General features: G+C 45.2%; 1 protein-coding gene across 1 annotated transcript in view; it reads left to right on the plus strand.

The window, feature by feature from the left end:
* Nucleotides 1–25284, plus strand: part of LOC129699106 (contactin-associated protein-like 5) — a 682034-nt gene extending 656750 nt beyond the window's left edge. Inside the window, exons 23-24 of the mRNA XM_055638765.1 lie at nt 16336–16407; nt 24590–25284. Of these exons, the coding sequence (XP_055494740.1) occupies nt 16336–16407; nt 24590–24786 (269 nt within the window). The 3' untranslated portion in view covers nt 24787–25284. The remainder of the gene's footprint in view (nt 1–16335; nt 16408–24589) is intronic.
* Nucleotides 25285–27133: the final 1849 nt, after the last annotated feature.

Consider the following 27133-nt stretch of genomic DNA (forward strand, 5'->3'; position numbering starts at 1 on the left):
ATACCAGACTCAGTCTGAAGAAGGGTCCCGGCAGACGGCTGGGGCGTTATGGTGGCGCAGCGGTAGATTTGCTGCTTTACAGCGCTTGCAGCACCAGAGACCCGGTTTTGATCCCAGACAATGGGTGCTGTCTGTACGTTCTCCCCGTGACCGCGTGGGTTTTCTCCAAGATCTTCGGTTCCCTCTCACATGTCAAATACGTACAGGTTTGTAGGTAAACTGACTTGGTATAAGTGTAGACTGTCCCGTGTGTGTGCAGAATAGTGTTATTGTGCGTGTATCGCTGGTCGGTGTGAGCCCGGTGGGCCAAAGGGCATGTTTCTGAGCTGTATCTCTAAAGTAAAAAAAGCTAAAGATCCAAAACGTCCACCTATCCTTTTTCGCCAGAGATGCTGCCAGACCCACTGAGTTACTCCACCATTTTGGGTCTATCCGATGAATTCCTCCATCACTTTGTGTTCTGACTGGAGCAGATGATTTGCTCGTGTCTTGAATGAAAATATTTCACACGTTTTATCAACAAGTACAGTATTAAACATTTCGCAACATAGATAACCCCGAAGAAACTGGAGAAGTAAATATTTCAGAATGTGAAGACCTGTTTTGAAGAGACTATAAAAGATGCTGCACTTACACCTGTACAAATATGAACAGCTCCTATGATGTGTGATGGTAAGAAATGATACATTTATCAGCGGCAGCATTTGCAGGACCCGTCTCCCCACAGCAATAACAGTGACAATTTGAGTCGGAAAACTAACAAGACTATATGTTTGGAATTTACAATGAGGGAAACTGCATTCATGAGCACAGTATCATTCAACTAGTCCTCAAGCTAACAAATTGAAACATCCATTCCTACCTGTTTCATTGCAGACTTATAGAAATAGAATCATAAAAAAATATTACTGTTTAGGCCTTTCAACCAATTGTGTCCATGCCAGTCCACTTTCCAAGCTCCAGCACGATGCATAACCTTACATGCAACAGTATTTCAAATACATTTGCAATTACTATATGAATATGACAAATGTCTTCTCCAGCATTTTAGGTAGAGTGTGCAAGATTGCTTCTGCAGCAAGAATAAGTCCTCATTTCCTCTCTAATCCTTAAACCAGTTACTTCCAATTTATCCTCTCTGGTTTTTGATCCTTCCGCTACGAGAAGCAGATCCTTCCTAGTTACATGATATGGGCACGTCATAGTTTTGTACTCACAACAGGCCCCTTCCTTTCCACAGAAAACAATCATTCAATCTGCCTTGCACAGCCGCTATTTGTCATTTCTGCCAGCCTGTTTTATTGAGGTACAGTGGCACAGCGGTAGAGTTGCTGCTTTGCAGTGCCAGCGGCCTGGGTTCGATTCTGAGTATGGCTGCTGCCTGTATAGAGTTTGTATGTTCTCATGGGTTTTCTCCGGGTTCTCCGGTTTCCTCCCACACTCCAAAGACGCACAGGCAATTGGCTTCTGTAAATTGTAAACTGTAGCTGAGCTGCTTTTTCCACCAACTCGGACTCCACAGCCTTCTGTGGCAAATATTTCCACAGATTCGCCACCCTACACATGTGGGTTGGTAGGATAATTGGCCTCTGTAAACTGCCCCTAGTGTTGAGGGAGTAGTTGGCAAAGTGGGATAACTTATAACTTGCGTGAATGCGTGATCGATGGTCAGCGTGGACTTGGTGAGTCAAAGGATCTTAAATACCATACAACACTAACTATAAAGCATGAATTGTCTTTGGTTGCAATGAGGATTTGAATGAATGAATGAATAAGTATTCACATACAAGGAATTTGCCTTGGTGTTCCGCCCGCAACTGACAACATGACATACAGTGACAGTTAGGAATGAAACATAAAATAGTAAACATTAATAATAAAACATTATTGATTAAACATGTGAATTACATAAAATACCAGAGCAAAAGGAGGCTGCAGATTTTTGATTATTGAGTTGGGGCTTTTTTGCACTAATGCTGGGATCTGCACATGGATCTGCACGTTGGTTGTCGCTGGTGCTGACTTCATGGTCGTGAGTGAATTCCAATGGCGGCTACCTATGTCAACCTACGTCAACCGGTGACAGGTACCAGCAACTACGGCAACTGAATTGTCTCTTAAGTTGCCTTCAGTTGTCGCCGACAGGGTCGTAGCTCGTCGTAGGTTGTGGTAGGTGTGGTCGTAGGTGGATGTCCTAAAAGGTCGCCAGTTGTCGGTAGCTTGCCTTCGAATAGGTGGTACGTTGTTGTAGCTTGTCGTAGACATTGTCGCAGGGGGGATCCAGTCGCCGGTTTTTCGGAGACCTGCTATGACTCAGAGATCTTCGTTTTCCTCCCACGCTCCAAAGACGCGCAGGTTTGTAAATGAATTGGTTTGGTGTAAATGTTAAATTGTCCCTAGCTTAGTTCAGAGATACAGCGCTGAAACAGGCCCTTTGGCCTACCAAATCCGCGCCGATCCAGCGATCCCCGCACATTAACACTATCCTACACACACTGGGATGTACAAACTCCATACAGACAGCACCCTTAGGAATCGGGATCGACTCCCCATGGGTCTCTGGTGCTGCAAGACGCTGTAAGGCAGCAACTCTAACCGCTTGCGATACCGAAACCGTACCAAGTCCGCGCAGCGATCCCCACACAGTGTGTGTAGGGACAATTTACACTTGTTGGAGTGTGGGAGGGAAACCGAAGATCTTGGGGAAAACCCACGTGGCGTATAACGTGGTAACGTAGATGTATCCAACCCACCCGATGCTGATCGGTGGGATCAACCCGCTGGTCACGTGTTTTGTTGCAATGTATGTTGGTGTGCAGGGAGTACTGGTCGGTGGGTCGAAGCGCCTGTTTTTTGCACTGTATCTCTAAACTAAACTAAGAAACAATCAATTTCAACTGAAAAAAAATACTTCCAAAGATAGGGCTATTTCAGCAAGCATCGCTGGATAAATGGTCACCATTGCCCTGGATCAGATCCAAATCTAATAATCTGAGAAATTACAAAATCTATCTTGGAGAATGCGACTTTGCAAACAAAATCTTCCTTGTTCAACATTTATCCTTCGAGGTTGCCCTGAGGAATAGCGGGGCACTGCATCTGAAGCCGTGAATCCTCCAGTAATTGTAAAGAAATGAAAAGGGTCAGATAATATTTATGTTACGGCTATTTTCTTTACACACCAGGCATCCCCCATCTAAGAGATTTATCTTTTATTCTTAAAGGATTTACAAAAATAAATCCAAGGTTACAAGACACTTACTTGCTCTCTCTCTCTCTCTCTCTTTCTCTCTCTCTCACTTGATCTTTTAGTGAAACTGTGCTGGCCAATGCTATTGTTTATCTGTGGGGCTCACATGGACACCAGCATGCTGGAGCGTTTCAGCAAGAAAGGGAGCAGTAAACTGATTGTGGATATAATGGGACTGCTCTACGAGGAGATGGAGACTGGCCAGGGTTTCCATTCACTAGTAAACAAGCAAAGTATCGAAGGAACGCAGCGGGTCAGGCAGCAGCTGTGGAGTGAAGGGATAAATTATGTTTTAGGTTGGGATTCTTCTTCAGACTGATGGAGCAGGGGATGGGGGGGAGCTGGAAAAGGTGGGGTGTGCAAAGCTTGGCATGTTGCTTTTTAGTTTAGAGATACAGCGCAGAAACAGACCCTTCAGCCCACTGAGTCTGTGCTGACCAACGATTACTCATACACTAATTCTAGTTTAGAAGTCCAGCCTGACCCGCTGAGGTAATTTTGCACTTTGTGTCTATCTTCAGTATAAACCAGCATCTGCAGTTCCTTCCTGCTACAAGCCGTTATTGTTCATCTTCTCTGTGTGTTCCTTCAAATGGATGGCTTGATGACTATCTTTCGGAAAGTCGTTTTGGATCAATCACCATGCAATGGACCTGGTTCACAATCGGCCCGATTATGGCAGCATCGATGATAGACACAAAATGCTGGAGTAGCTCAGCGAGACAGGCAGCATTGCTGAAGAGAAGAATTGGTGATATTTCAGGTCGAGACGTTTCCTCAGACATTATTTGCTTTTCCTAAGACTAGAATGGAAACTAAGGGTTTTAAATCAATCCCGTCATGCACGCTCATCGTTATCATGGTAAACCTCTCGAAAATCATCTTTATTTAATTACTCAACTTTTATTCAAACATGTCCCCTAATAACTTGCACAAGTCCCTGGAGTACCAGTCCTGTGGCATGACTATTATGTTATTAAACCTATTTCCTTTATGTGCAAGGGCAAGCTATTATATACAGTGGATAGAGATGATTTGCCTTTGGCAACAGTCACAACTCATTTCTTCTGTGCCAGTACTCTGCCCTCTTCATAGTACAAAGGTTGCCAAGTTATAGGATTGTTACTTGTCACAGAGTCATAGAGACATACAGACATCGAGATTCAAACAGCACCTTCAGACCAACTCATCCATGCCGGCCAAAAGTGGGGGAGGTGAGGAGGGGGGAATAGAGGGAGAGAAGGAAGGGCTGTGGGGGAGTTGAAGACTGAGTGTGCGGGGAGGATAGGGGGAGGTGAGGAGTGGCGGAGGTGGGGATAGAGGGATAGGAGGGGTAGGGAGGGAGTACTGAATGTGGATGATCAGCCATGATCACAGTGAATGGCGGTGCTGGCTCGAAGGGCCGAATGGCCTACTCCTGCCCCTATTGTCTATTGTCTTACAACTTCTCAAAATGTAACACTGCAACTTACCTGAATGAAAGTCCGTTAGCCATTCCTCTGCATATTTTCCCAGCTGACCTGGCCCTGCTATAATTCTTGGTAACCTATTTCTCTGTCTATGATACCATCTATTTTAGTGCCATCTGCAAACTTACTAAACATGGAGACACAAAAAATGCAAATGCTAGAATCTTGAGCAAAACACAAAGCACTGACGGAACTCAACGAGTCAGACAGCTTCAACGAAGGGAATGGACAAATGATGTTCGGTTCCCAAAATGACATCTATCCAATACCTCCACAGATGCTGTCTAACCCATTGAGTTCCTCCAACAATTTGTGTTTTGCTCAACTCACCGATTATGCCTTGTACATCCTCGAATCGAGCTCTGTACATTTCATGGTCTACTAAAAAAAAAATTTCTGACTGGACATAACACATGAATCCAGCCAGGAGACAGTTATAGGACAAGTCTGCCCAAAGCCTTTCTACCAATGTTGCCAATGTGGTCATTGGTCATCCAGTGGGTAGTGATAGTAACTATATAGTGATAGCAAGAAGGGAAGAGTGATGGTCAAAGTTCAAGGCTACTTAAGTTTACGATACGATACAATACGATAGAACTTTATTTACCCCAGTAGGTAAATTGATCTGCCAACAGCCATGAAACACATAAACACAAAAACACAAAATACATGAAACATTTTCAACATCAACCTAACTAAAATGTGTTCAGTTTAATCGTCCTTAGCATTCCTCACCCACCACGCTTAGTCCTAAAGGGCCTGTCACACGAGCATGCGACCGCATGCGGCGAGCACAACCAAACCGGAAGCGGGGGCCGCGCGGAGGTTGAGTGATCCCGTACGAGTTGACGTGAAGTTCGAGCGAAGTCCGCGTGAAGTTCGCGCTAGGCGTACGCCGTCAAGACGCTGCGTACGGCTTCAAGACGCAGCGCACGCCCGTTGAGGCAGTGTGTACGGCCTCAAAGTGGCTGCGGGCTGGCAGGCCGTTGCCACGCAGAATATTTGGACAGTGTAAGTTTTTCGGAGCCCTACACGATGTCGGGACCAGCTCCGCACAACTCCATATGGCTCCGGCGATCGAAGTGGGATCGGCCCCGCGAGGCCGTACGGCTCAAGCGATCACTTTAGGTTGCCCTTGCCGCATGCAGTCGCATATCGTGGGACAGGCCCTTTACTCATTTGTCTTCCTATAATCCAAGGTTACTTGTGACAGAGGCACAGTCGAGTTGCTGCCCTACAGCACCAGAGACCCGGTCTCGATCCTGACTACAGAGTTTGTACATTCTCCCCGTGACCTGCGTGGGTTTTCTCCAGGAGCTCCGATTTTCTCCCACACTCCAAAGATGTACAGATTTGTACGCTAATTGGCTCTGGTAAAATTTCAAATTGTCCCAAGTTTGTAGGATCGTGTTAGTAGGGTGCAGAGATCGCTGGTCGGCACAGACTCGGTGGGCAGAAGGGCCTGTTTCCGCACTGTATCGCTAAACTAAACTAAACTAAACCTCAATCTCATGTAGGAAAGAACTGCAGATGCTAGTTTAAATCGAAGGTAGACACAAAATGCTGGAGTAACTGAGCGGGACAGGCAGCATCTCTGGAGAGAAGGAATGGGTGATGTTTCGGGTCGAGACCCTTCTTCAGACTGATGTCAGGGGAGTGGGCGGGACAGGGATAGAATATAGTCAGAGACAGTAAGACTGGTGGGAGAACTGGGAAGTGAGAGGGGATGGGGAGAGAGAGGGAAAGGAACGGCTATTTGAAGTTAGAGATGCCCCATCAGCCGTCGCATACAGCATATAATCCTCCAACATTTTCGCCACCTCCAACGGGATCCCACGACTGGCCACATCTTCCCATCCCCATCCCTTTCTGCGTTCCGCGGAGACCGTTCCCTCTGAGACTTCCTGGTCAACTCGTCCCTTCCCACCTAAACCACCCCCTCCCCGGTTACTTTCCCCTGCAACCGCAGGAGAAGCAACAGCTGTCCCTTCCCCCCTCGACTCCAAACAGTGCTTCTAGGTGAGGCGGAGGTTCACATGCATCTCCTCCAACCCCATCTACTGTATCCGCTGTTCTAGGTGTCAACTTCTCTACATCGGCGAGACCAAGCTCAGGCTCGACGATCGTTTCGCTGAACACTTTCGCTCAGTCCATCCCAACCTATCTGATCTCTCGGTGGCTCAGCACTTCAACTCCCCCTCCCATTCCCAATCTGACCTTCCTGTCCTGGGCCTCATCCATTGTCAGAGTGAGGCCTGACGTGCAAATTGGAGGAACAGCAGCTCATATTTCGCTTGGGTAGTTTACACCACAGCAGTATGAACATTGACTTCTCTAACTTCAGATAGCCCTTTCTTTCTCTCTCCATCCCCTTCCCTTTCCCAGTTCTCCCACCAGTCCCACTGTCTCCTACTACACTCTATCTCTGTCCCACCCCCACCCCTGATATCAGTCTGAAGAAGGGTCTCGACCCAAAACGTCACCCATTCCTTCTCTCCAGAGATGCTGCCTGTCCCGCTTACTCCAGCATTTTGTGTCCACCTTCAATGTTCATACCATTGGGGTGGAAGCAACCCAGGCAAAATATGACTTGCTGCTTCCCCAATTTGCACTGGGCCTCACTCTGACAATGGAGGAGGCCCAGGACAGAAAGGTCATTTTGGGAATGTGAGGTGAGCTGAGCAACCGGGAGATCAGGTAGGTTAAGGCGGACTGTAAACCTCCATCTCAATGCTTTTGGCAAACCCATAGCAAAAATAAGTATGGAGTATGGTATTAGCAATTTTATTTGGCATTTCCTCCAGCCTGAAGATCCTGAAAGTCTATTGCAGTGGTTCCCAACCTTTTTTTGGCCATGCCCCACCTAATCACCTCTAAAATCCTGATGCTCCCCCCCCCCCATGTGGTGATATATAATTCTTATCATTTAAAAAGTGAACTCCGTTTCAGCTGAAGAAGCTTAAAACGCCAATACCTTGGTTGTAATAACTACACAATAAAGACCTTTTTTACCCAATTTTTTTTTTACTCAAAATAACATCTGAAACATAAACTACATATGTTTACCTGATGGAAAATCCTAAAAAATAAAAATCGAAAATTTGGACCCAGACCTCCTCAGTCGCGCTCAATTGCCCCCCTTAAAAATCAAATTGCTCCCCTGTTGCCCCACGTTGGGAACCACTGGTCTATTGCCTCTTCCCCTCCCTCCCCCCCAAAAAGTTATATTACATTCCAGGCATCAAATATAGCCTGTGCGGAAATAAAACACCTTTTTATATTGGTAGACGTTAGAGGCAATGAAAAAAGGTAATTATTTCCAGCTCTCAGTGCGTTTGTGTAGGCACAGGTCATACTGTCCTCTCCCTATGTGTTCAAAGAGGCCACAAAGGGCCGCGTCTATCGGTAATGAAACAGAAAAGGAAGAGAATATAAATAACAACTGAAGCTAAAAGCCTTTTCGCTAAAGTAGGACTGTTCGCTAAAGTAGATCTGCTGTCTAAATTCTTAATCGAAAAATAATTGGCTGCATAATAATTGTTTATTAATTAATCCCTCTATTTGAAGTTAGCTTCGCGTGTATGAAAGTCCTCCCACACTCTCTGACTCCTGTCATAATGCACCGCAAGTGGTGACCACTTTATACAAATGAGAAACTGATAGATTTCTAATTGCTTCTTCCATTCATTAGCGAGTGCAATCCAGAAAAGAAAGTTAACTTCTTTGGTCAGTGGGACTGCACAATAAAACAACAATGTGAGAGGTCATAAGGTCATAAGTGATAGGAACAGAATTAGGCTATTCGCCCATTAAGCTGCTACACCATTCAATCATATAACCATATAACAATTACAGCACGGAAACATCTCGACCCTTCTAGTCCGTGCCGAACACGTATCCCCCCTAGTCCCATATACCTGCGCTCAGACCATAACCCTCCATTCCTTTCCCGCCCATATAACTATCTAATTTATTTTTAAATGATAAAAACGAACCTGCCTCCACCACCTTCACTGGAAGCTCATTCCACACAGCCGCCACTCTCTGAGTAAAGAAGTTCCCCTCATGTTACCCCTAAACTTCTGTCCCTTAATTCTCGTCATGTCCCCTTGTTTGAATCTTCCCTACTCTCAGTGGGAAAAGCTTATCCACGTAAACTCTGTCTATCCCTCTAGTCATTTTAAAGACCTCTATCAAGTCCCCCCTTAACCTTCTGCGCTCCAAAGAATAAAGCCCTAACTTGTTCAACCTTTCTCTGTAACTTAGTTGCTGAAACCCAGGCAACATTCTAGCAAATCTCCTCTGTACTCTCTCTATTTTGTTGACATCCTTCCTATAATTAGGCGACCAAAATTATACACCATACTCCAGAATTGGCCTCACCAATGCCTTGTACAATTTTAACATTAGATCCCAACTTCTATACTCATGGCTGATCTATCTCTCCCTCAATCTCCTGCCTTCTCCCCATAACCCCTGATACCTGTACTAATCAAGAATCTATCTATTTCTGTATGGGAAGGAACTGCAGATGCTGGTTTAAACCGAAGATCACTGGAGAAAAGGAATAGGTGACGTTTCGGGTTTCCTGAAGAAGGGTCTCGACCCAAAACGTCACCTATTCCTTTTCACCAGTGATGCTGCCTGACCCGCTGAGTTACTCCAGCTATTTGTGTCTGTCTAATTCTGCCTTGAAAGTAACCACAGATTCACCACCCTCTGACAAAAGAAATTCCTCCTCATCTCCTTCCGAAAGGAACATCCTTTAATTCTGAGGCTACGACCTCTAGTTCTAGACTCTTTCCACTGGCGGAAACATTCCCTCCACATCCAAGCCCTTTAGTATTCGGTAAGTATAGTGAAGGGCATAGTGAATGAATGTGGCAATGGACTTAGTTATTGCTTGCAGCTGGCACTGAAAAAGAGACAATCCATTTTGTCCATGATATTAGGGACAGTTGATGTGTGGCAATGTGCGGTTTTCTCTCCGAACTGGGTCATTGTTTCTCACCACTCGTGCGGGGAAGGAAGGCTGGAAATAAAACGTTATTTCACGGATGAACAGCATCCATGATAATAACCCAAGAAGAGGTTCTTTTGTTGAAGTTTTCCTTTATCCGCGAGCCTAATAAAGTGTATTAAACTCCGCCATTAGAAATGTCTTGACATTCCTCAAATCCCCATGCATGACGCTTACCAGATACCGCTTCTGTTTGCACTTAGACAGAGAAAGTAATCTTGCGGTGTCTAACTAAACAGTTTCCTCCTACCACATTGTACACCGCGCTAAATTTTGACCTTCTCGACATCCCACCCACTGTGGGAGATCCCCCCCCCCCCCCCCCCCCCCCCCCCCCCCCCCCCCCCCCCCCCCCCCCCCCCCCCCGTTAAACCCTCACTGTTTAAATGCTCATATTACTACAAATGATACATATAGATCTGAGACACTTGGAAAAGAACAGTGGCGCAGTGGTGGAGCTGCTGCCATACCATGCCAGAGACTCGGGTTCGATCCTAACTATGAGTGCTTTCTTAGCGGAGTTTGTACATTCTCCCTGTGACCCCATGGGTTTGCTCTGGTTTCCTCCCACATTCCAAAGGCGTGCAGGTTTGTTGGTTGATTAGCTTCTGTTAACTGTTCCTAATGTGTAGGTTAGAACTAGTTTCTGGGGATCACCAGTCAGTGTGGATCCAATGGGCTGAAGGACCTGTTTCCAGACTGTATAACTAAAGTGAAAAAAAACTGAACTCTAAACTGGACCAGTTGGACCAGACAAGGCTGGACTCCTGAGTAGATTGCAAAGTGCTGAAATCACTCAGTGGGTCTGGCAGCATCTCTGGAGAAGATGACCAGGTGACATTTCAGGTCGGGATCCTTCTTCACTCTACCTGTACTTGTCCTCCAGAGATGCTACCTGACCCGCTGAGTTACTTCAGCACTTTGTGTTCTGCTCATGTGTGTAGACTGAGTGATGTGAACTGAGCCTTGACAAGTAATCTTACCCACGCAATCCCATATGCACAATCCTGATGTGCAGGAAGGAACTGCAGATGGTGAACTTCTGCCGCTGCACCATCGAGAGCATCCTTACCAACTGCATCACAGTATGGTATGGCATTGCTCTGTCTCCGACCAGAAAGCACTGCAGAGGGTGGTGAAAATTGCCAACGCATCACCAGTTCCTCGCTCCCCTCCATTGAGTCTGTCCAAAGCAAGCGTTGTCTGCGGAGGGCGCTCAGCATCGCCAAGGACTGCTCTCACCCCAACCATGGACTGGTTACCCTCCTACCATCCGGGAGGCGCTACAGGTCTCTCCGTTGCCGGACCAGCAGGTCCAGGAACAGCTTCTTCCCTGCGGCTGTCACATTACTCAACAATGTACCTCGGTGACTGTAGTCTGGATTACGAGTTGTTGCCTTGCAGCGCCGACTCAGTGGGCCAAAGGGCTTGTTTCTTCACCTCTCAATCCTATTCTCCTGCCTTCTCCCCATAACTCCTGACACCCGTACCAATCAAGAACCTATCTATCTCTGCCTTAAAAAATATCCATCGACTTGGCCTCCACAGCCTTCGGTGGCAATGAATTCCACAGATTCAACACCCACAAGGAATTCCTCCTTCCTAAAGGAACGTCCTTTAATTCCGAGACTACGACCTCCCACCAGTGGAAACATCCTCTCCACATCCACTCTACCCAGGCCTCGCTTTGTTTCTCTTAGAAACATAGAAAATAGGTGCAGGAGGAGGCCATTCGGCCCTTCGAGCCAGCACCGCCATTCATTGTGATCATGGCTGATCGTCCCGTATCAATAACCCGTGCCTGCCTTCTCCCCATATCCCTTGACTCCACTAGCCCCTAGAGCTCTATCTAACTCTCTTAAATCCATCCAGTGATTTGGCCTCCACTGCCCTCTGTGGCAGGGAATTCCATAAATTCACAACTCCCTGGGTGAAAAAGTTTTTTCTCACCTCAGTCTTAGAAACATAGAAAATAGGTGCAGGAATAGGCCATTCGGCCCTTCGAGCCTGCAGCGCCATTCAACATGATCATGGCTGATCATCCAAATGACCTCCACTTTATTCTAAGACTGTGGCCCCTGGTTCTGGACTCGCCCAACATTGGGAACATTTTTCCTGCAATTGGCTTGTCCAGTCCTTTTATAATTTTATATGTTTCTAGAAGATATCCCCTCATCCTTCTAAACTCCAGTGAATACAAGCCTAGTTTTTTCAATTGTTCCTCAATCTCGTGAACCTACGCTGCATTTTCTCAATCACAAGGATGTCCTTCTTCAAATTAGGAGACCAAAACTGTACACAATACCCCAGATGTGGTCTCACAGGAGCAGAAGAACCTCTTTACTCCTAAAGAACCGTTTTACTCATTGTAATATTCATAGTTATTGCTTCGTTTGCTACTATTTTCGTTTTGATAAAACTAATCCACATTTCTAGAAAGGTTGAAGTGTTTGATTTAGCTTTCTTTGAATCCGCATCTTTGTAATTCTTTGGGGCTGAAGGACTTACCACAGGGCTCTCAATAATGATCGTTGCAGATTTGGTTTTTCGAATAAATCTGAAGCAGCTAAATTGACTTTGTAATAATTATGGCATCATTTGCAGCTTTTCTATTCATTTATAAATGTCTCGAGGAGAAGTGTGAAGATTACCTTTCATTCAGAAGACATGGAAAAGGCATCTGGCTATAAACACAGTATCATTTGATGTTTTTTTTTGCTTTAATAGGATAAACAGCTTTGTTAAAGTCTGCAGCTGTCTGGAATGGATAACAATCTCAGTTTAAAACTAACTTAGCAGGCTAAGTATAATATCTTGCTATACAACATCCTAATCTGTTCTCGTAAAGGGCTCTGGAAGCCAATTCCAGAGCTACAAATGGTAAATGCTCTTTGTGGCAAGTGACAACAACAAAAAAGTATTTAAAAATCAATGGCCTAATCTCCCTTGCATAAGTGTTGTTATCGGCCCATCAAGATCCCTTGGCTTTAGTCCAGCAGCAGTTTCCAGAGTCGGGAAGGATTTCTTCGGTTTTAATAAAGTGAACAACTGTGCCGCCAGCCATGGCTGCTGAGGTCAAGTCAAACCGAGTCCAATTTATTGCCCCTGCATAAATATGGTGCAAATCGACACAGAAAGCTGGAGTAGCTTAGCGGATTAGGCAGCATCCCTGGAGAAAAGGAACAGGTGACGTTTGGGGTCTCGACCCTCCATCAGACTTGACCCGAAATGTCACCTATTCCTTTTTTCCGGAGATGCTGCCTGGCCCACTGAGTTACTCTAGCTTTTTGTGTCTATGTTAATATGATATGATATGATATGAATATGTTTGAATAAGTTTATTGGCCAAGTATGTACACATACCAGGAATTTGCCTTGGTGCTCCGCTCGCAAGTAACAATACGACATACAACAAACTATTTAGAATAAAACATAGAACATTAAAATATTAAAAATAAAACATTATAATTTAAACAAGTGAATGAAATAAAACACCAGAGCAAATGGAGGCTACAGACTTTTGGCTGTTGAGTAGAGCTGCTGCTCGTGGAAAAAAAGCTGTTTTTATGTCTGGCTGTGACAGTCCGGAGTCGCCTTCCAGAGGGAAGTGATTCAAAGAGTTTGTGGCCAGGATGAGAAGGGTCAGACATGATTTTACCCGCTTGCTTCCTGGCCCTTGCAGTGTACAGTTCATCAATGGGAGGAAGGTTGCCGCCAGCAACCTTCTCAGCTGATCGGATGATTTGCAGCAGCCTCCAGATGTCGTGCTTGGTGGCTGAACCCAAATCAAACCATGATGGAGAAGGTGAAGACAGACTCTACAATGGCAGGATAGAATTGTACCATCATTGCCTGTGGCAGATTGTGCTTCCTCAGCTGCCGCAGGAAGTAATCCTCTGTTGGGCCTTATTGACTGTGGAGTCGATGGTGGCCCCCATTTAAGGTCCTTGGAGGTGATGGTTCACAGGAACTTAAATGACTCCACAGACGTGACTGTGGTGTTGATGGTGAGTGGGGTGAGGGGAGGGCAAGCTCTCCTAAAGTCTACTGTCAATTCCACTGTCTTAAGAGCATTGAGCTCCAGTGGTTGTGATGGCATCAGGATGTTAGCTGTCCGTGACACTTCCTGTCTTTCGGCAGATTCCTCCCCATCCTGGATCAGTCCAATCAGGGTTGTGTCGTCCGCAAACTTGAGTAGCATGACAGAGGAGTCAGTGGAGGTGCAGTCGTTGGTGTAAATAAAGTAACGGAGAGGGGAGAATATGCAGCTTTGCGGTGCTCCTATAAGTACGTCTTTGGTGTAAATCAGCATCCGTAGTTCTTTCCTCACGCCGGGTCCCAAGAAGAGTTACTACACTAATTCCTGGAAAGCGAGAAATGTTCTATTAGTTTAGTTTAGAGATACAGCGCAGAATCAGACCCGTCGGCTCACCGGGTCATCCCCGCCCAGCGATCCCCCGCACACTAACACGATCCTACTCACACTTGAGACTATTTGTCTACAAACCTGTATTCTTTTAAGTGTGGGAGGAAACCAGAGTTCCCAGAGAAAACCCAGGCAGTACCACCTAGTCGACGTCCAGCAACGGCAAGCTACCGACAACCCATTAAGACGTCCACCCACGACCACACCTACGACAACCTACGTCCACCCGCGACAAGCTACGACAAGGTAAGACAATTTAGTCGCCGGTACCTGTCGCCGGTTGACGTAGGTTGACGTAGGTAGATGCCGATGGAATTCACTGAATTCAGCACCGACGACAACCTACGTCATCCTGGCGACAAACTACGACAGCACCTACGTCAGGAGAAGTCAAGCTACGCTCATTGGCGTCAAGCCAACTGTCGCCAACTGTCGGCGAAAAGTATAAACATTTCAAAATCCAGTGGCGACCAGAAAAACGTTACGATTCTTTGGACAACTGAGGAGACTACTCACGACCATACAGGCAACACTCTGGAGACCATGTGGTGACAGCCTAGTCGCCTGTAGCTGCCTAAAAAATCGCCTAAGTGGGCAGGGGTATAATTGTAATGCTTTTGCCAGTATGTATCTCAAATGAGAGGTCATAATTAGAATAGATGTGCCAGGCACTTAAAATTGAAAATGCAAATCTATTTCATCTCACAAATGGATTGACAAATCTCTTGATTACTCCACCACATGAGTCTAAATTAACAGAAATATTTAAATTACAGGCAGATGTATATTTTTTTTAAATCAGGTAATCAAGGCCCATGGGGAACTAGCACAAAAGCTCTTCCCGTGTAACATATTACATACTTAGCTTCACCAACTGGGAATGGATTTCCAGGACACTGCTTCATGAACTTGTTTTGAACGGAATCAAACGCAAACTGGTGGCACAGCGGTAGAACTACTGCCTTGCAACACTAGAGACCCGGGTTCGGTCCTGACTCGGGGTGCTGTCTGTATGGAGTTTGCACGTTCTCCCCGTGACCTGCGTGGGTTTTCTCTGAGATCTTCGGGTTTCCTCCCACACTCCAACAACGTACAGGTTTGTAGGTTCTTTGGCTTGGAGCAAATGTTAAAAAAAAATGTCTCTGGTGCATGTAAGGTAGTGTTAATGTGCGGGGATCGCTGGTCGGCGCGGACTCGGTGGGCCTAAGGGCCTGTTTCGGCGCTGTATGTCCACGCTAAAACTATAAGGATCACTGAAGGGGGATTAAGTCAGAAAAGGGATAGACTAGAGCTCTAAATTAGCAAGCAACTGAACATTAAAGGGCCTGTCCCACTTGGCCGTCATTTCTGCCTCATTTACGCGTCATATGTGAAATAGGTCAACGCGTCGTTACGCGTGATGTCGCGCACAAATCACGCGTCATCTGGTGTGCGTGACGTTAGAATACCCTGTTACGCACAGTGACACGCGATACACCAAGTCGGGACACCAGCGTGCGACGCCAATGCGTCTGCGTGTGTACCCAATGCGTCAGCGTACATATGTGTTATACGTCATGCACGTGGCGTGCGAGGATTTCATGCACCACAAAATCTGGGAGCGCCGCGTAATACCGTGCACAACTCCACACTCCTCCACGCCTCTCCATGCGCCCGTCCTACGCTACCCACACGCTACCCGTGCGTCACAACACGACGACCACATTTTTTTAGGTCGCGTAAATGGCGCGCAAATGACGGCCAAGTGGGACAGGCCCTTTAGTCAAGTTTGCAGATTAAATTGTGGTCTTTGCCATAGGCGTCACCCAGTCTGCACTTATCATTCTCAGGGCAGCAACATCCTGTTGTCTGCATTGTTAATTAAAAGCAATAAAGCTTTGTTTTGGGTTTTTGGTTTTTTTACTGAACAATTGCATGCAGTCAAATAAAATGTGAGGATCTGCTTGTTAGTTTTGTGACATATATTGATCAGGTTGCTGCTCCTGAATTTTTTAGAAGGTTGAAATTAGTCTCAAATGAGAAAGTAGACTACGCATGGAAAACAGGATGTGGATGCTTAACAAAGGACCTTTACATTTAACATTGTTCAGAGGATGAACAAATAAACTTGTCATTTAAATTTGCAATGAGGTCATCTCTAATTTTGATTTTTCTTTTTGTTCAAATGCAGATCATTCAGGGACAATAGATGTGGGGGAACCTTTAAAAAATGCAGTCAGAAGTGACTCAGCTGTCATTGGAGGTAAGACTTCACTATCTTTGAGAGTATTTAGCTGAAACATAACATTTTCATCTGGGTCCCAAACCTCCTTCATGGCTATCTCTTTCCAGCCTTGTGTCATAGAGTCATGGACTTAAACAGCATGGAGGCAGGCCCTATGACCCAACCAACGAACAAGTCACACCAACGAACAAGTCCCTTCTGCACTAGTCCCACCTTCCTGCGTTTGGCCCATATCCCTGTAAACTTGTCCTATACGGTGATCACTTAATCCCCTTGAAATCCTCCACAAAATCTCCGTGACCATCTAATTCTGTGCATCTGGCACATTCCTGAATTTAATCACATTGTCCTAGGGTAATGGTAGCTTGGTAGCTTGGTAGTCATGGTAACTTGGTTAATTTAAGGACCTGTCTCACTTGGGCGTCATATGCTCGTCATATACGCGACATCCTAAAAATTGGATGGCACGTCGTGATGCGCGCATGGCGCGTGGTGAGCCATGGTGGCGTATGCAGTGACACGCGCAACCTGCGCGACATATCCCTTGCGCACGCTGACGTACTGATGGCGTACGCTGACGTTCTGACGGCGTTCGTGTAGCACGTGATGACGCATGGTTACACAGGGTGACACACAAACTTTGCCTATGCTAATTTATTATGCGTCACCGTGCGTCAACGTCCATAACCATGCGCCGCTCGTATGCCGTCGGTGCGCCATTTGCGCGGCATTTGAGCGCCGCACCACGTGACCACCAGGGTATAAAGCGCGCGTAGTTTTTAAAATTTTTCACTGGGAAAATCCTTGCCACGGAGATCGGACTAAGTACAAACGACACCCAAATGGCTCCCAAAAGCCATAGTCATAGAGTTAGACAGCATGGAAACAGGCTCTTCGGTGCGCCGAGTCCATGCTGACCATCGATCACCCATTCACACTGGTTCCTTGTTATCCCACTTTCCCATCCATTCCCTACACACTCGGGGGCAACTTGCAAAGACCAATTGGAGTCATCCAGTCATGCAGTGTGGAAACAGGCCCTTCGGCCCATGCTCCTTCTTACTCTTGACCAAAGCCTCCATTTCCTGCACCACCCATGCTTCCACATGTTTCAGTTGAGTTGGAATTCAGTTTAGTTTATTGTCACGTATACCGAGGTACAGGGAAAAGCTTTTGTTGCGTGCTAAGCAGTCAGCTTTAAAGACAATATGTGATTCCTATTGAGCCATCCAAAGTGTATAGATGCATGGTAAAGGGAATAAGGTGAATAACGTTTAGTGCGAGATAAAGCCATTGAAACCCAATCAAAGACAGTCTGCGGGTCTCCAATGGGAAGATAGTGTTGCTGATTTGATCTGTATCGGGTTTTGCTGCTGATGACCTGTTCCATAATCCATGTCCGGTTTCCACACCACCACTACCTAGTGGCATGCAGGCAGCCATGTTGGTTAGGCAGTTCAACTTATGATTTCGAACCTACAGTACTCTTTTAGATGGTCTCTGTATGTATTCTAATTAAAGTCCTTGGTATGATACATAATGACTCTGTATCAATAGTACTTTGCACAGATAATAGTTTGGGACTAGTATGGTTCAGTTGCCTGACAATAGCTGGGATGAAACTCTCCCTGAATCTGGACAGTTTGCTTGTAACACTCCCCAGGCACCTGCTACATATTGCAAAGCCAGTAGCGGCCATTTTCATTATTTTGATACAATTCTTACGGTTTCCATTGAGATTAAGAGCTATTTTTAATCAGAGGGCATGACATTAACCATCGACTCATTGCTACTCAGTACAATGGAAACCACCATGCCGCCTCTTCACTGCGTGCATTTCATTGTACAGGCTTACAATGACACACCATATTCACAAAGAAATATACACAATGTTCTCAAAGTCAATATAATAACAAAGCAACAGCAATAACACAACCACACAACGATAATTACGCATGGAAATATAAAAAGCTGATTTAGCATAAAGATAGATGCATAGAGTCAACAACACTAAGTACTCCATATATTTTCCTCAGTGTGCTGTGTTCTGTCTCGGATGTTAATTCCATTGAAACACTGAAATGAATTTCAGAGACAGTACACAATGCACAGGTCCAACTTAATGGAGTGTTTAGTGCTACTAGAGTGTTCAGAAGCAGACTGGGCAACAGAGCTCATTCAGCTCTATAATGCCCTTTATAGACACAAAACCCTGGGGTAACTCAGCAGGACAGGCAGCATCTCTGGAGAGAAGGAATGGGTGATATTTCGGGTCGAGAACCTTCTTCAGACTGAAGCATCTGCAGTTCCTTCCTACCCATAATGCCCCTTTGTTTGGACACGTCTCAATTGCCTTTACAAAGACTTTCAGGAGTAATATACATCCTGAGGGGTAGGCTGGTGCAATCAACACACTAAACTGTGTAACCCCTGCTAAAGGAGTCACTTACCCATGGGCAGAGTATGTACAGCCTGGATGTGTTAGGAAGGAACCAGTAGATACTGGTATACACTGAAGATAGACACAAAATGCTGAAATAACTCGGCAGGTCAGGCAGCATCTTTGGAGAAAAGGAATAGGTGACATTTCGGTTTGAGACGGCTGAAGCTAATTAACCTACAATCCTGCTCATCTTTGGAAACTGAGGGGTGGCCTCATTGAAACTTACCGAATATTGAAAGACCTGGATAGAGTGGATGTGGAGAAGATGTTTCCACTAGTGGGAGAGTCTAGGACCAGATGTCGTAGCCTCAGAGTAAAAGGATGTACCTTTACAAAGTACATGAGGGGGAATTTCTTTAGTCTGAGGGTGATGAATCTGTGAAAATCATTGCCACAGAAGGCTGTGGAGGCCAATGCATATTTTTTTTAAGGTGGAGATTTCTAGGTTCTTGATTAATAAGGGTGTCAAGGGTTATGGGGTGAAGGCAGGAGAATGGGGTTGAGAGGGAAAGATAGATCAGCCAGGATTGAATGGGCCAAATGACTACAACATGAAGTTATAAAGTTATGAACATATGTCCTTACTTGGGGGGCCTGTAACATTTTGGAATTCCCTTTCTCTGAGAGCTGTTGACTCTAATTACGACTATATTCAAAGCTGAGGCGAACAGATTTTTGGACACGCGAAACAAGTCTCAGAGGAATCGACAAGGAAACCACCAGTCAAGGCAATGAATCAGCCACAATATTTATAAAGACATCATCTGATTCAACGTCTGGCTGTTTTCCTGGTCAATTCAGCCTGAGATGTTTAACTACCATTTCTTATAACCATATAACCATATAACAATTACAGCCCGGAAACAGGCCATCTCGACCCTTCTAGTCCGTGCCGAACACATAATCTCCCCTAGTCCCATATGCCTGCGCTCAGACCATAACCCTCCATTCCCTTCCCATCCATATAACTATCCAATTTATTTTTAAATGATAAAAACGAACCTGCCTCCACTACCTTCACTGGAAGCTCATTCCACACAGCTACCACTCTCTGAGTAAAGAAGTTCCCCCTCATGTTACCCCTAAACTTCAGTCCCTTAATTCTCATGTCATGTCCCCTTGTTTGAATCTTCCCTACTCTCAGTGGGAAAAGCTTTTCCACGTCAACTCTGTCTATCCCTCTCATCATTTTAAAAACCTCTATCAAGTCCCCCCTTAACCTTTTGCGCTCCAAAGAATAAAGCCCTAACTTGTTCAACCCAATGGAACTATGATTCCCATTTAATTGGGTATAAAAAACAGTTACAGTTTTTTGGCCTGCATTGTGCAAGTTTAATTCTCAAGTTTAAGTTATTGCTGACTCCTACAGTCTTTCCTGTTCACGAAAGCATTGCCATTGAAATGACACTATGCACTCCAGGGATTCCAGAACTCTATTAAACCTGTCATTCCTTTCCAACCGATAATTATTTTTCATTGCAATAATGACAATGTTGCCTTTTGCTATTAGTTGTCTGATAAATTGGGTGCATTGGTAATCTTTCTAATTTGTAAGGATTTGCTCGCCTGAATATAAAACTGTGATCCTCGATGCCCATGGATAAATTGCTTCTGAAATAACGTCACCCGTACTGTTTCTTGAACATATCTCTATATATTCTTCTCTTCTACATATGTAAGAAAAGAGGTAACAAAGAAAGTTTAGTTTAGTTTAGAGGTACAGCGCGGAAGCAAGCCCTTCAGCCCACTAGGTCCGCGCCGACCAGCGATCCCCGCACCTTAACACTATCCTACACACACTAGGGACAATTTTTACATTTACCAAGTCAATTTACCTACATACCACCTGTGGGCCTTTGAAGTGTGGGAGGAAACCGAAAATTTCTGATCACCGGGAGAACATACAAACTCCGTACAGACAGCACCCGTAGTCGGGAAAGAACCCGGGTCTCCGGCGCTGCAAGTGCTGTGAGGCCGCAACTCTACCGTTGTGCCACCGTGCCAACTCAACAAGTTTTTGCAAACAGCGTGGCAGATGTGGTGCACATGTGACATTCATGGAGCTCAGCGAGCCTTTTGGCAGTGACCCATATGATCCAGAAGGTGAAGGCTCAAGAAATCTCGGGCACGTTGGCAAACTGGATCCAAAATTGGCTTGGTGACGGCAGGCAGATGGTAGTGGTGGAAGGATGTTCTTCCAACTGGAAACCTGTGACAAGTGGATCTACTGCAGGGATCAGTGCTGAGACCCTTGTTCATTGGAGTGTATATTAATATCTTGGATGAACGGGAATGTAGACAATATGACAATGATGTGGAAAGGATGTTTCCAAGAATGGGAGAGTCTAGAACCAGGGGACAGAAGGGGTATGGATTGTTTTTGGTTCTATACTAGTCTATGATATGTTTCAGGATTACAGAAAACCCTAAAGGGCCTGTCCCACATAGGCAGTTTTTTTGGCGACTGCCGGCAACTGTCATAGTCGTAGCAGGTCGACGAAAAAGCGGCGACTAAACCCCCCTCCCCCCCCATGTCAATGTCTACGACAAGCTACCGACAACCGGCGACCCATTAGGACGTCCACCTACGACCACAACTACGACAACCACCGCACAGGCGACAATCAAAGTCAACCTACGTCCACCCGTGACAAGCTATGACAAACAACGACCCTGTCGGCGACAACTGAAGACAACTGAAGACAATTCAGTCATCGGTACCTGTTGCCGGTTGTCGTAGGTTGACGTATGTAGTCGCCAATGGAGTTCACCAAAGCTAGCGCCTGGCGACAACTAACAACAAATGGCGACAACCTGCCTCAACATGGCGACAGCACCTATGACAAGAGAAGACAAGCTGCGACAATCCCACAGTCGCCAAAAAGTTTTGAACATTTCAAAATCCAGCAGCACCAGAAAAACGTTACGACTCTTTAGGCAACTTGAAGAGACTACTCACGACCACACAGGTGACCTTGTGGCGACAGCCTAATCGCCTGTAGTGGCGATTATTCCTGAGGATATTTCAGCATGAAACCCGCAAAATCATAGACAATTCCTAACATAAAAGTTGGCCATTGAGCCCGTCATGTTTATTCCATTCAAAAATGTTAGTTACCAAGCTCAGGGGGCAGCACAATGGTGTAGAGTTGCTGTCTTACAGCCCCAGAGACCCGGATTTGATCCTGACTGTGGGTGCTTGTCTGTACGGAGTTTGTACGACCTGCCTATGAGCTGTGTGGGATTTCTCCGGGTGCTCTGTTTTGTAGGATAAATGGCTTTGGTAAAATTATCCCTGGTGTGTAGGGTAGTGCTAGTGTGTATGGAGTGACTATTGGTCAGAGCAGACTCAGTGGACCAATCGGTCTGTTTCCGTGCTGTATCTCTAAAGTCTAAAGTTTAAAGATTATTTTTGCAAGACTCTGCCATTTATATCCAGTTCTGAAACCCTGGAAGCAAATGTTAGTCATTAGAAGGTGAAAATTGAAAAATTGTGAATGCTAGAAATATGAAATAGAAACAGAAAATGCTGGAAACTATTTCCAAGTCAGTATCTGATGATAATGTGTTAACATTTCAGGAGGGTGAGTTTCCATTTAGTCAGTTCTGATGAAGTGTCTTTGAACTGAAACATTAGTTCTGTTTCTCTTTCCACTGACACTGCCGAACCCACTGTATGTGTCCAGCACTATCGGCCTTCATTTTTATACTTAGAAAGGTTTCACGTGATCTGTCGGCATTCTGAAGCTCCTGACCTCTTGAATACCATTTGAACTGTAGTCACTGAATCTTAATCTGAAAAAAATTGTATCTCCGAAAGTATAAACGTTGCTGAGAATTTCACCAGAATGTTTCCAGAGCATGTTACCAGTAGTTGGAGAGTACTGGACCAGAGGGCATAGACTCAGAAGGGTATTCCTTTAGAATGGAGATGAGGAGGAATTACTTTGGCCAGAGGGAGGTGAATCTGTGGAATTCATTGCCACAGATGGTTGTGCAGGACAAATCATTGGGTATTTTTAAAGCAGTTCTCGATCAGTACGGGTGTCAGGGGGTTATAGGGAGAAGGCAGGAGAATGGGGTTAAGAGGGAGAGATAGATCAGCCATGATTGAATGGCGGACCAAATTTGGTGGGCCAAATTTTTTTTTTTTTCAATTCAATTTCAATTTTATTTTTAATATGTTTATTATTCATTATTTATTTATTTATTTATTTATTTATGATTTTTTTTTTTTATGATACTGCCTGTAAGGGAAATTCATTTCGTTGTCTCAAATTGAGACAATGACAATAAATTTGAATACAATACAATACAATACAATTCTGCTCCTATCACCTATGACCTTGTGATGAGGAGGAATTACTTTGGCCAGAGGGAGGTGAATCTGTGGAATTGATTGCCACAGATGGCTGTGGAGGATTAATCATTGGGTATTTTTAAAGCAGATATAGATAAGTTCTCGATTAGTAAGGGCATCATAGGGCCATGAACACAAATGGGTGGCCTCTACCTTGTGATGGTATCGTGAATATTATAGTCCACACAAGTTATAGGAGTGGAATTAGTCCACTCAGCCCATCGACTCTACCATTCAATCATGGCTGATCTCTGCCTCCTTACCCCATTCTCCTGCCTTCTCCCCATATCCGTTGGGGAAGTCCAGAACAAGGGGGTCACAGTTTAAGAATAAAGGGGGAAATCTTTTAGGACCGAGATGAGGAAAACGTTTTTCACACAGAGAGTGGTGAATCTGTGGAATTCTCTCCCGCAGAAGGTAGTTGAGGCCAGTTCATTGGCTATATTTAAGAGGGAGTTAGATGTGGCCCTTGTGGCTAAAGGGATCAGGGGGTATGGAGAGAAGGCAGGTACAGGACACTGAGTTGGATGATCAGCCATGATCATATTGAATGGTGGTGCAGGCTCGAAGGGCCGAATGGCCTACTCCTGCACCTATTTTCCAATGTTTCTATGTTTCTAACCCTCGACACCTGTTCTAATCAAGAATTTGTCTATCTCTGCCTTAAAAATATCCACTGCCTCCAGTGGTTTTGGCCTCCACAGCCCTCTGTGACAATGAGGTCCACAGATTAACTACCCTCTGACTGAAGAAATTCCTCCTCACCTCCTTTCTAAAAGAGCACCCTTTAATTCTGAGTTGGGACCGAGACCAGTGAAAACATCCTCTCCACATTCACTCTATCTAGTTCTTTCACTATACAGTCCTTTCACTCTATCACGGCCTTTCATATTCAAAGTGTTGTGGCTATTGTTCACTATTGCATTACTTGAATGTTTGTCTAATCAGTTATTGTCTTGTCTGTTATTATACCTGCTCCTAACTTGCCTCTCGCTCGGGAAGCTTACAAACCAGTGGTATGAATATTGACTTCTCTAACTTCACGTAACTCTTGCTTTCTGTCTCTCTCTATTCTTAGCTCTCCGACCAGTGTTTTTCCTCCTGATTAAATTTTACATTGTATGCCTCGTTGTCACCTTCCCCTAGCCAACAATGATTCATTCGACATTTCCCTTGACCTTAATAACCTTTTAACACTCGTTTTTCACACCTTACCCATTAATATCTCTAGTCCCCCCCCCCCCCCCCCACCCCCCCTGACTCTCAGTCTGAAGAAGGTTCTCTACCAGAAGTGTCATCCACTCCTTCCATCCAGAGATGCTGCCTGTTCCGCTCTGAGTTACTCCAGCCATCTTTGTCTATCCATCTTCGTTGACTTTGTACGTTCTCGCCCACAGGTGTGATCGCGGTGGTGATCTTCGTCACACTCTGCGGCACGGCCGTTATGGGGCGCTTGTTGTACAAGCACAAGGGCACGTATCGCACCAACGAGACCAAGGGGGTGGACTACGCCGAGACCGCAGATGCCACATTGAAGAACAGCGCCAACGTGCAGGACTTTGTTAGTGAGAGCAAGAAGGAATACTTCATCTGACAGCGACAGGGGCCCCTTCTCATTTCCACGGCAACAACGGAATAACAGCAACTGCAGAATACGACCGATAGCCAGCACTCGCTGCCGCCTAACTGTTAACTACAAACTCTTCAGATTAAGTGGCCAAACTTTAGCTGAAAGAACCAGTATGCTCCATATAACCAGTGTACATTGTGGGATGAGGCAGAATTTACTTTTTCTTGTTAACGGTGGGTGAGCTCAGGGGAATTAAATTTCAGAATTTAACAAGGATATAGGAGCAACTTTTGAATGTTGTACCCTTCAGCTTTAATTGGTCCAAAACCAATAATCCTATTTATTTCCATAGCATTATTTTATACATTGACTGCTACAGTTGTGTAGTTTACAAAAATAAAATGCTGGAGCCACATCAAAGTGTTGGAATAATATGACTTTAGGAATTTTGATGTTGCTTCAATAGTTGGAACTTTGATAGGAAGAACTATTTTATTCAGTGATCTTCTGCGATTGATTCAAGTGACAAATGTTCCCCCCCCCCCCCCCCCCCCCCCCCCCCCCCCCCCCCCCCCCCCCCCCCCCCCCCCCCCCCCCCCCCACTGCAATCAAGTTAGCATTTCAATAACATACTTCCTTTCAATCTGTGTTTGGCTGTAACTGGAAGGAAATATTCCACCAAAAGTTGAAATTCATTCAGTGCAGTCGATAGAAAGGCAGTCAGATTTTATTTCATAAGGTCATAAGGTGTAGGAGCATAATTAAGCCATTCGTCCCATCAAGTCTACTCCGCCATTCAATCATGGCTGATCTATCTCTCCCTCCTAACCCCATTCTCCTGCCTTCTCCCCATAACTTAGAACATTTCTTTGAACTCATTTCTTAGAACATAAAACAGTAAAGCACAGGTTCGGGCTCGTCGACCCACAATGTTTGTGCCGAACATGATGCCAGTTTAAATTTGTCTCATCCGCCTGTATGTGATCCATATCCCTCTATTCCCTGCACTTCTATGTGCCTATCCAAAAGCCTCTTAACTGCCTCCATCACCAACCTGGCAATGCGTTTCTGGCCCCCACTACTCTCTGGGTAAAAAAAACCTGCCCCACACATCTACATTAAACTTTCCACCACTCACCTTATATCTATGCCCTTATATCAAGTGATGTACATTTTGACCCTGGGGAAAAAAGATTCTGACTGTCAAAGTTTTCCCAAAGTATTAGAACTACTGGATCAAAACAAAAACATCTTAGTTTTGCTTGGAGATACAGCATCGAAACAGGCCCTTCGGCCCACCATATCAACTCCAACTAGCAATCCCCACACACGAACACTATCCTACACACACCAGGGAGAATTTACAAATGGACCCTGCCGTCAATCTTATAACCTATCTAGGGTGCCATTAGACAAGTTGCAGACTCACTTTGATTATGCTTGTTCTTCCTGCATCAGCACAATTACCTGTATTAACATCTTAGAACGTTAACCATGGAAAACCATTTTGTTGAAATATATTAAACATGTCTAGGTCATTTCAACCTTGAGAGAACGAATAAGGGGTAAGCCATTTAGAACGGAGATGAGGAAAAACGTTTTCACACACAGAGGGTTGTGAATTTGTGGAATTCTCTGCCTCAGAAGGCAGTGGAGGCCAATTCTCTGGATGCTTTCAAGAGAGAGATAGACAGAGCTCTTAAAGATAGCGGAGTCAGGGGATATGGGGAGAAGGCAGGGACGGGGTACTGATTGTGGATGATCAGCCATGATCACAGTGAACGGCGGTGATGTCTCGAAGGGCCGCATGTCCTACTCCTGCACCTATTCTCTATTGTCCATTGTCTATTGTTTCTATATTAGTATATCGCTTCAATCCAAATTTGATGTGAATTGGCACTATGGAGAAGCTTTAATTTAGATAGGCCACAGAATAACTGGCACAGAAATGTAAAAAGTGCAGGACTTATGCACTTCATGCATGACAGTTGCTTACTGGAGTAAACTTGATCAAAGATCTAGCAATCCTATACTTAAATCAAGACCATTGCTGGGTAGATTAAGTTTAGTTTACTTTGGTTTAATGATACAGTGTGGAAACAGGCCCTTCGGCCCACCGAGTTCGCGAGGACCACTTATCACCCGTCCACTACTATTCTATACACTGGGGGCCATTTAAAAAATCCAATTAACCTATAGACCTGCATGTATTTGGAATGTGGGAGGAAACTGGAGCACCAGGAGAAAGCCCATGAGGTCACAGGGATAACGTGCAAACTCTGTATAGACAGTACATATGGTCAGGATCGAACACGGGTCTCTGGCGCTGTAAGGCACCAACTCTACTGCTGCACCACTGTTCTGCCCAAGT

Source organism: Leucoraja erinacea, chromosome 7 (assembly GCF_028641065.1).
Source record: "Leucoraja erinacea ecotype New England chromosome 7, Leri_hhj_1, whole genome shotgun sequence".
NCBI classification, from domain to species: Eukaryota; Metazoa; Chordata; class Chondrichthyes; order Rajiformes; family Rajidae; genus Leucoraja; species Leucoraja erinaceus.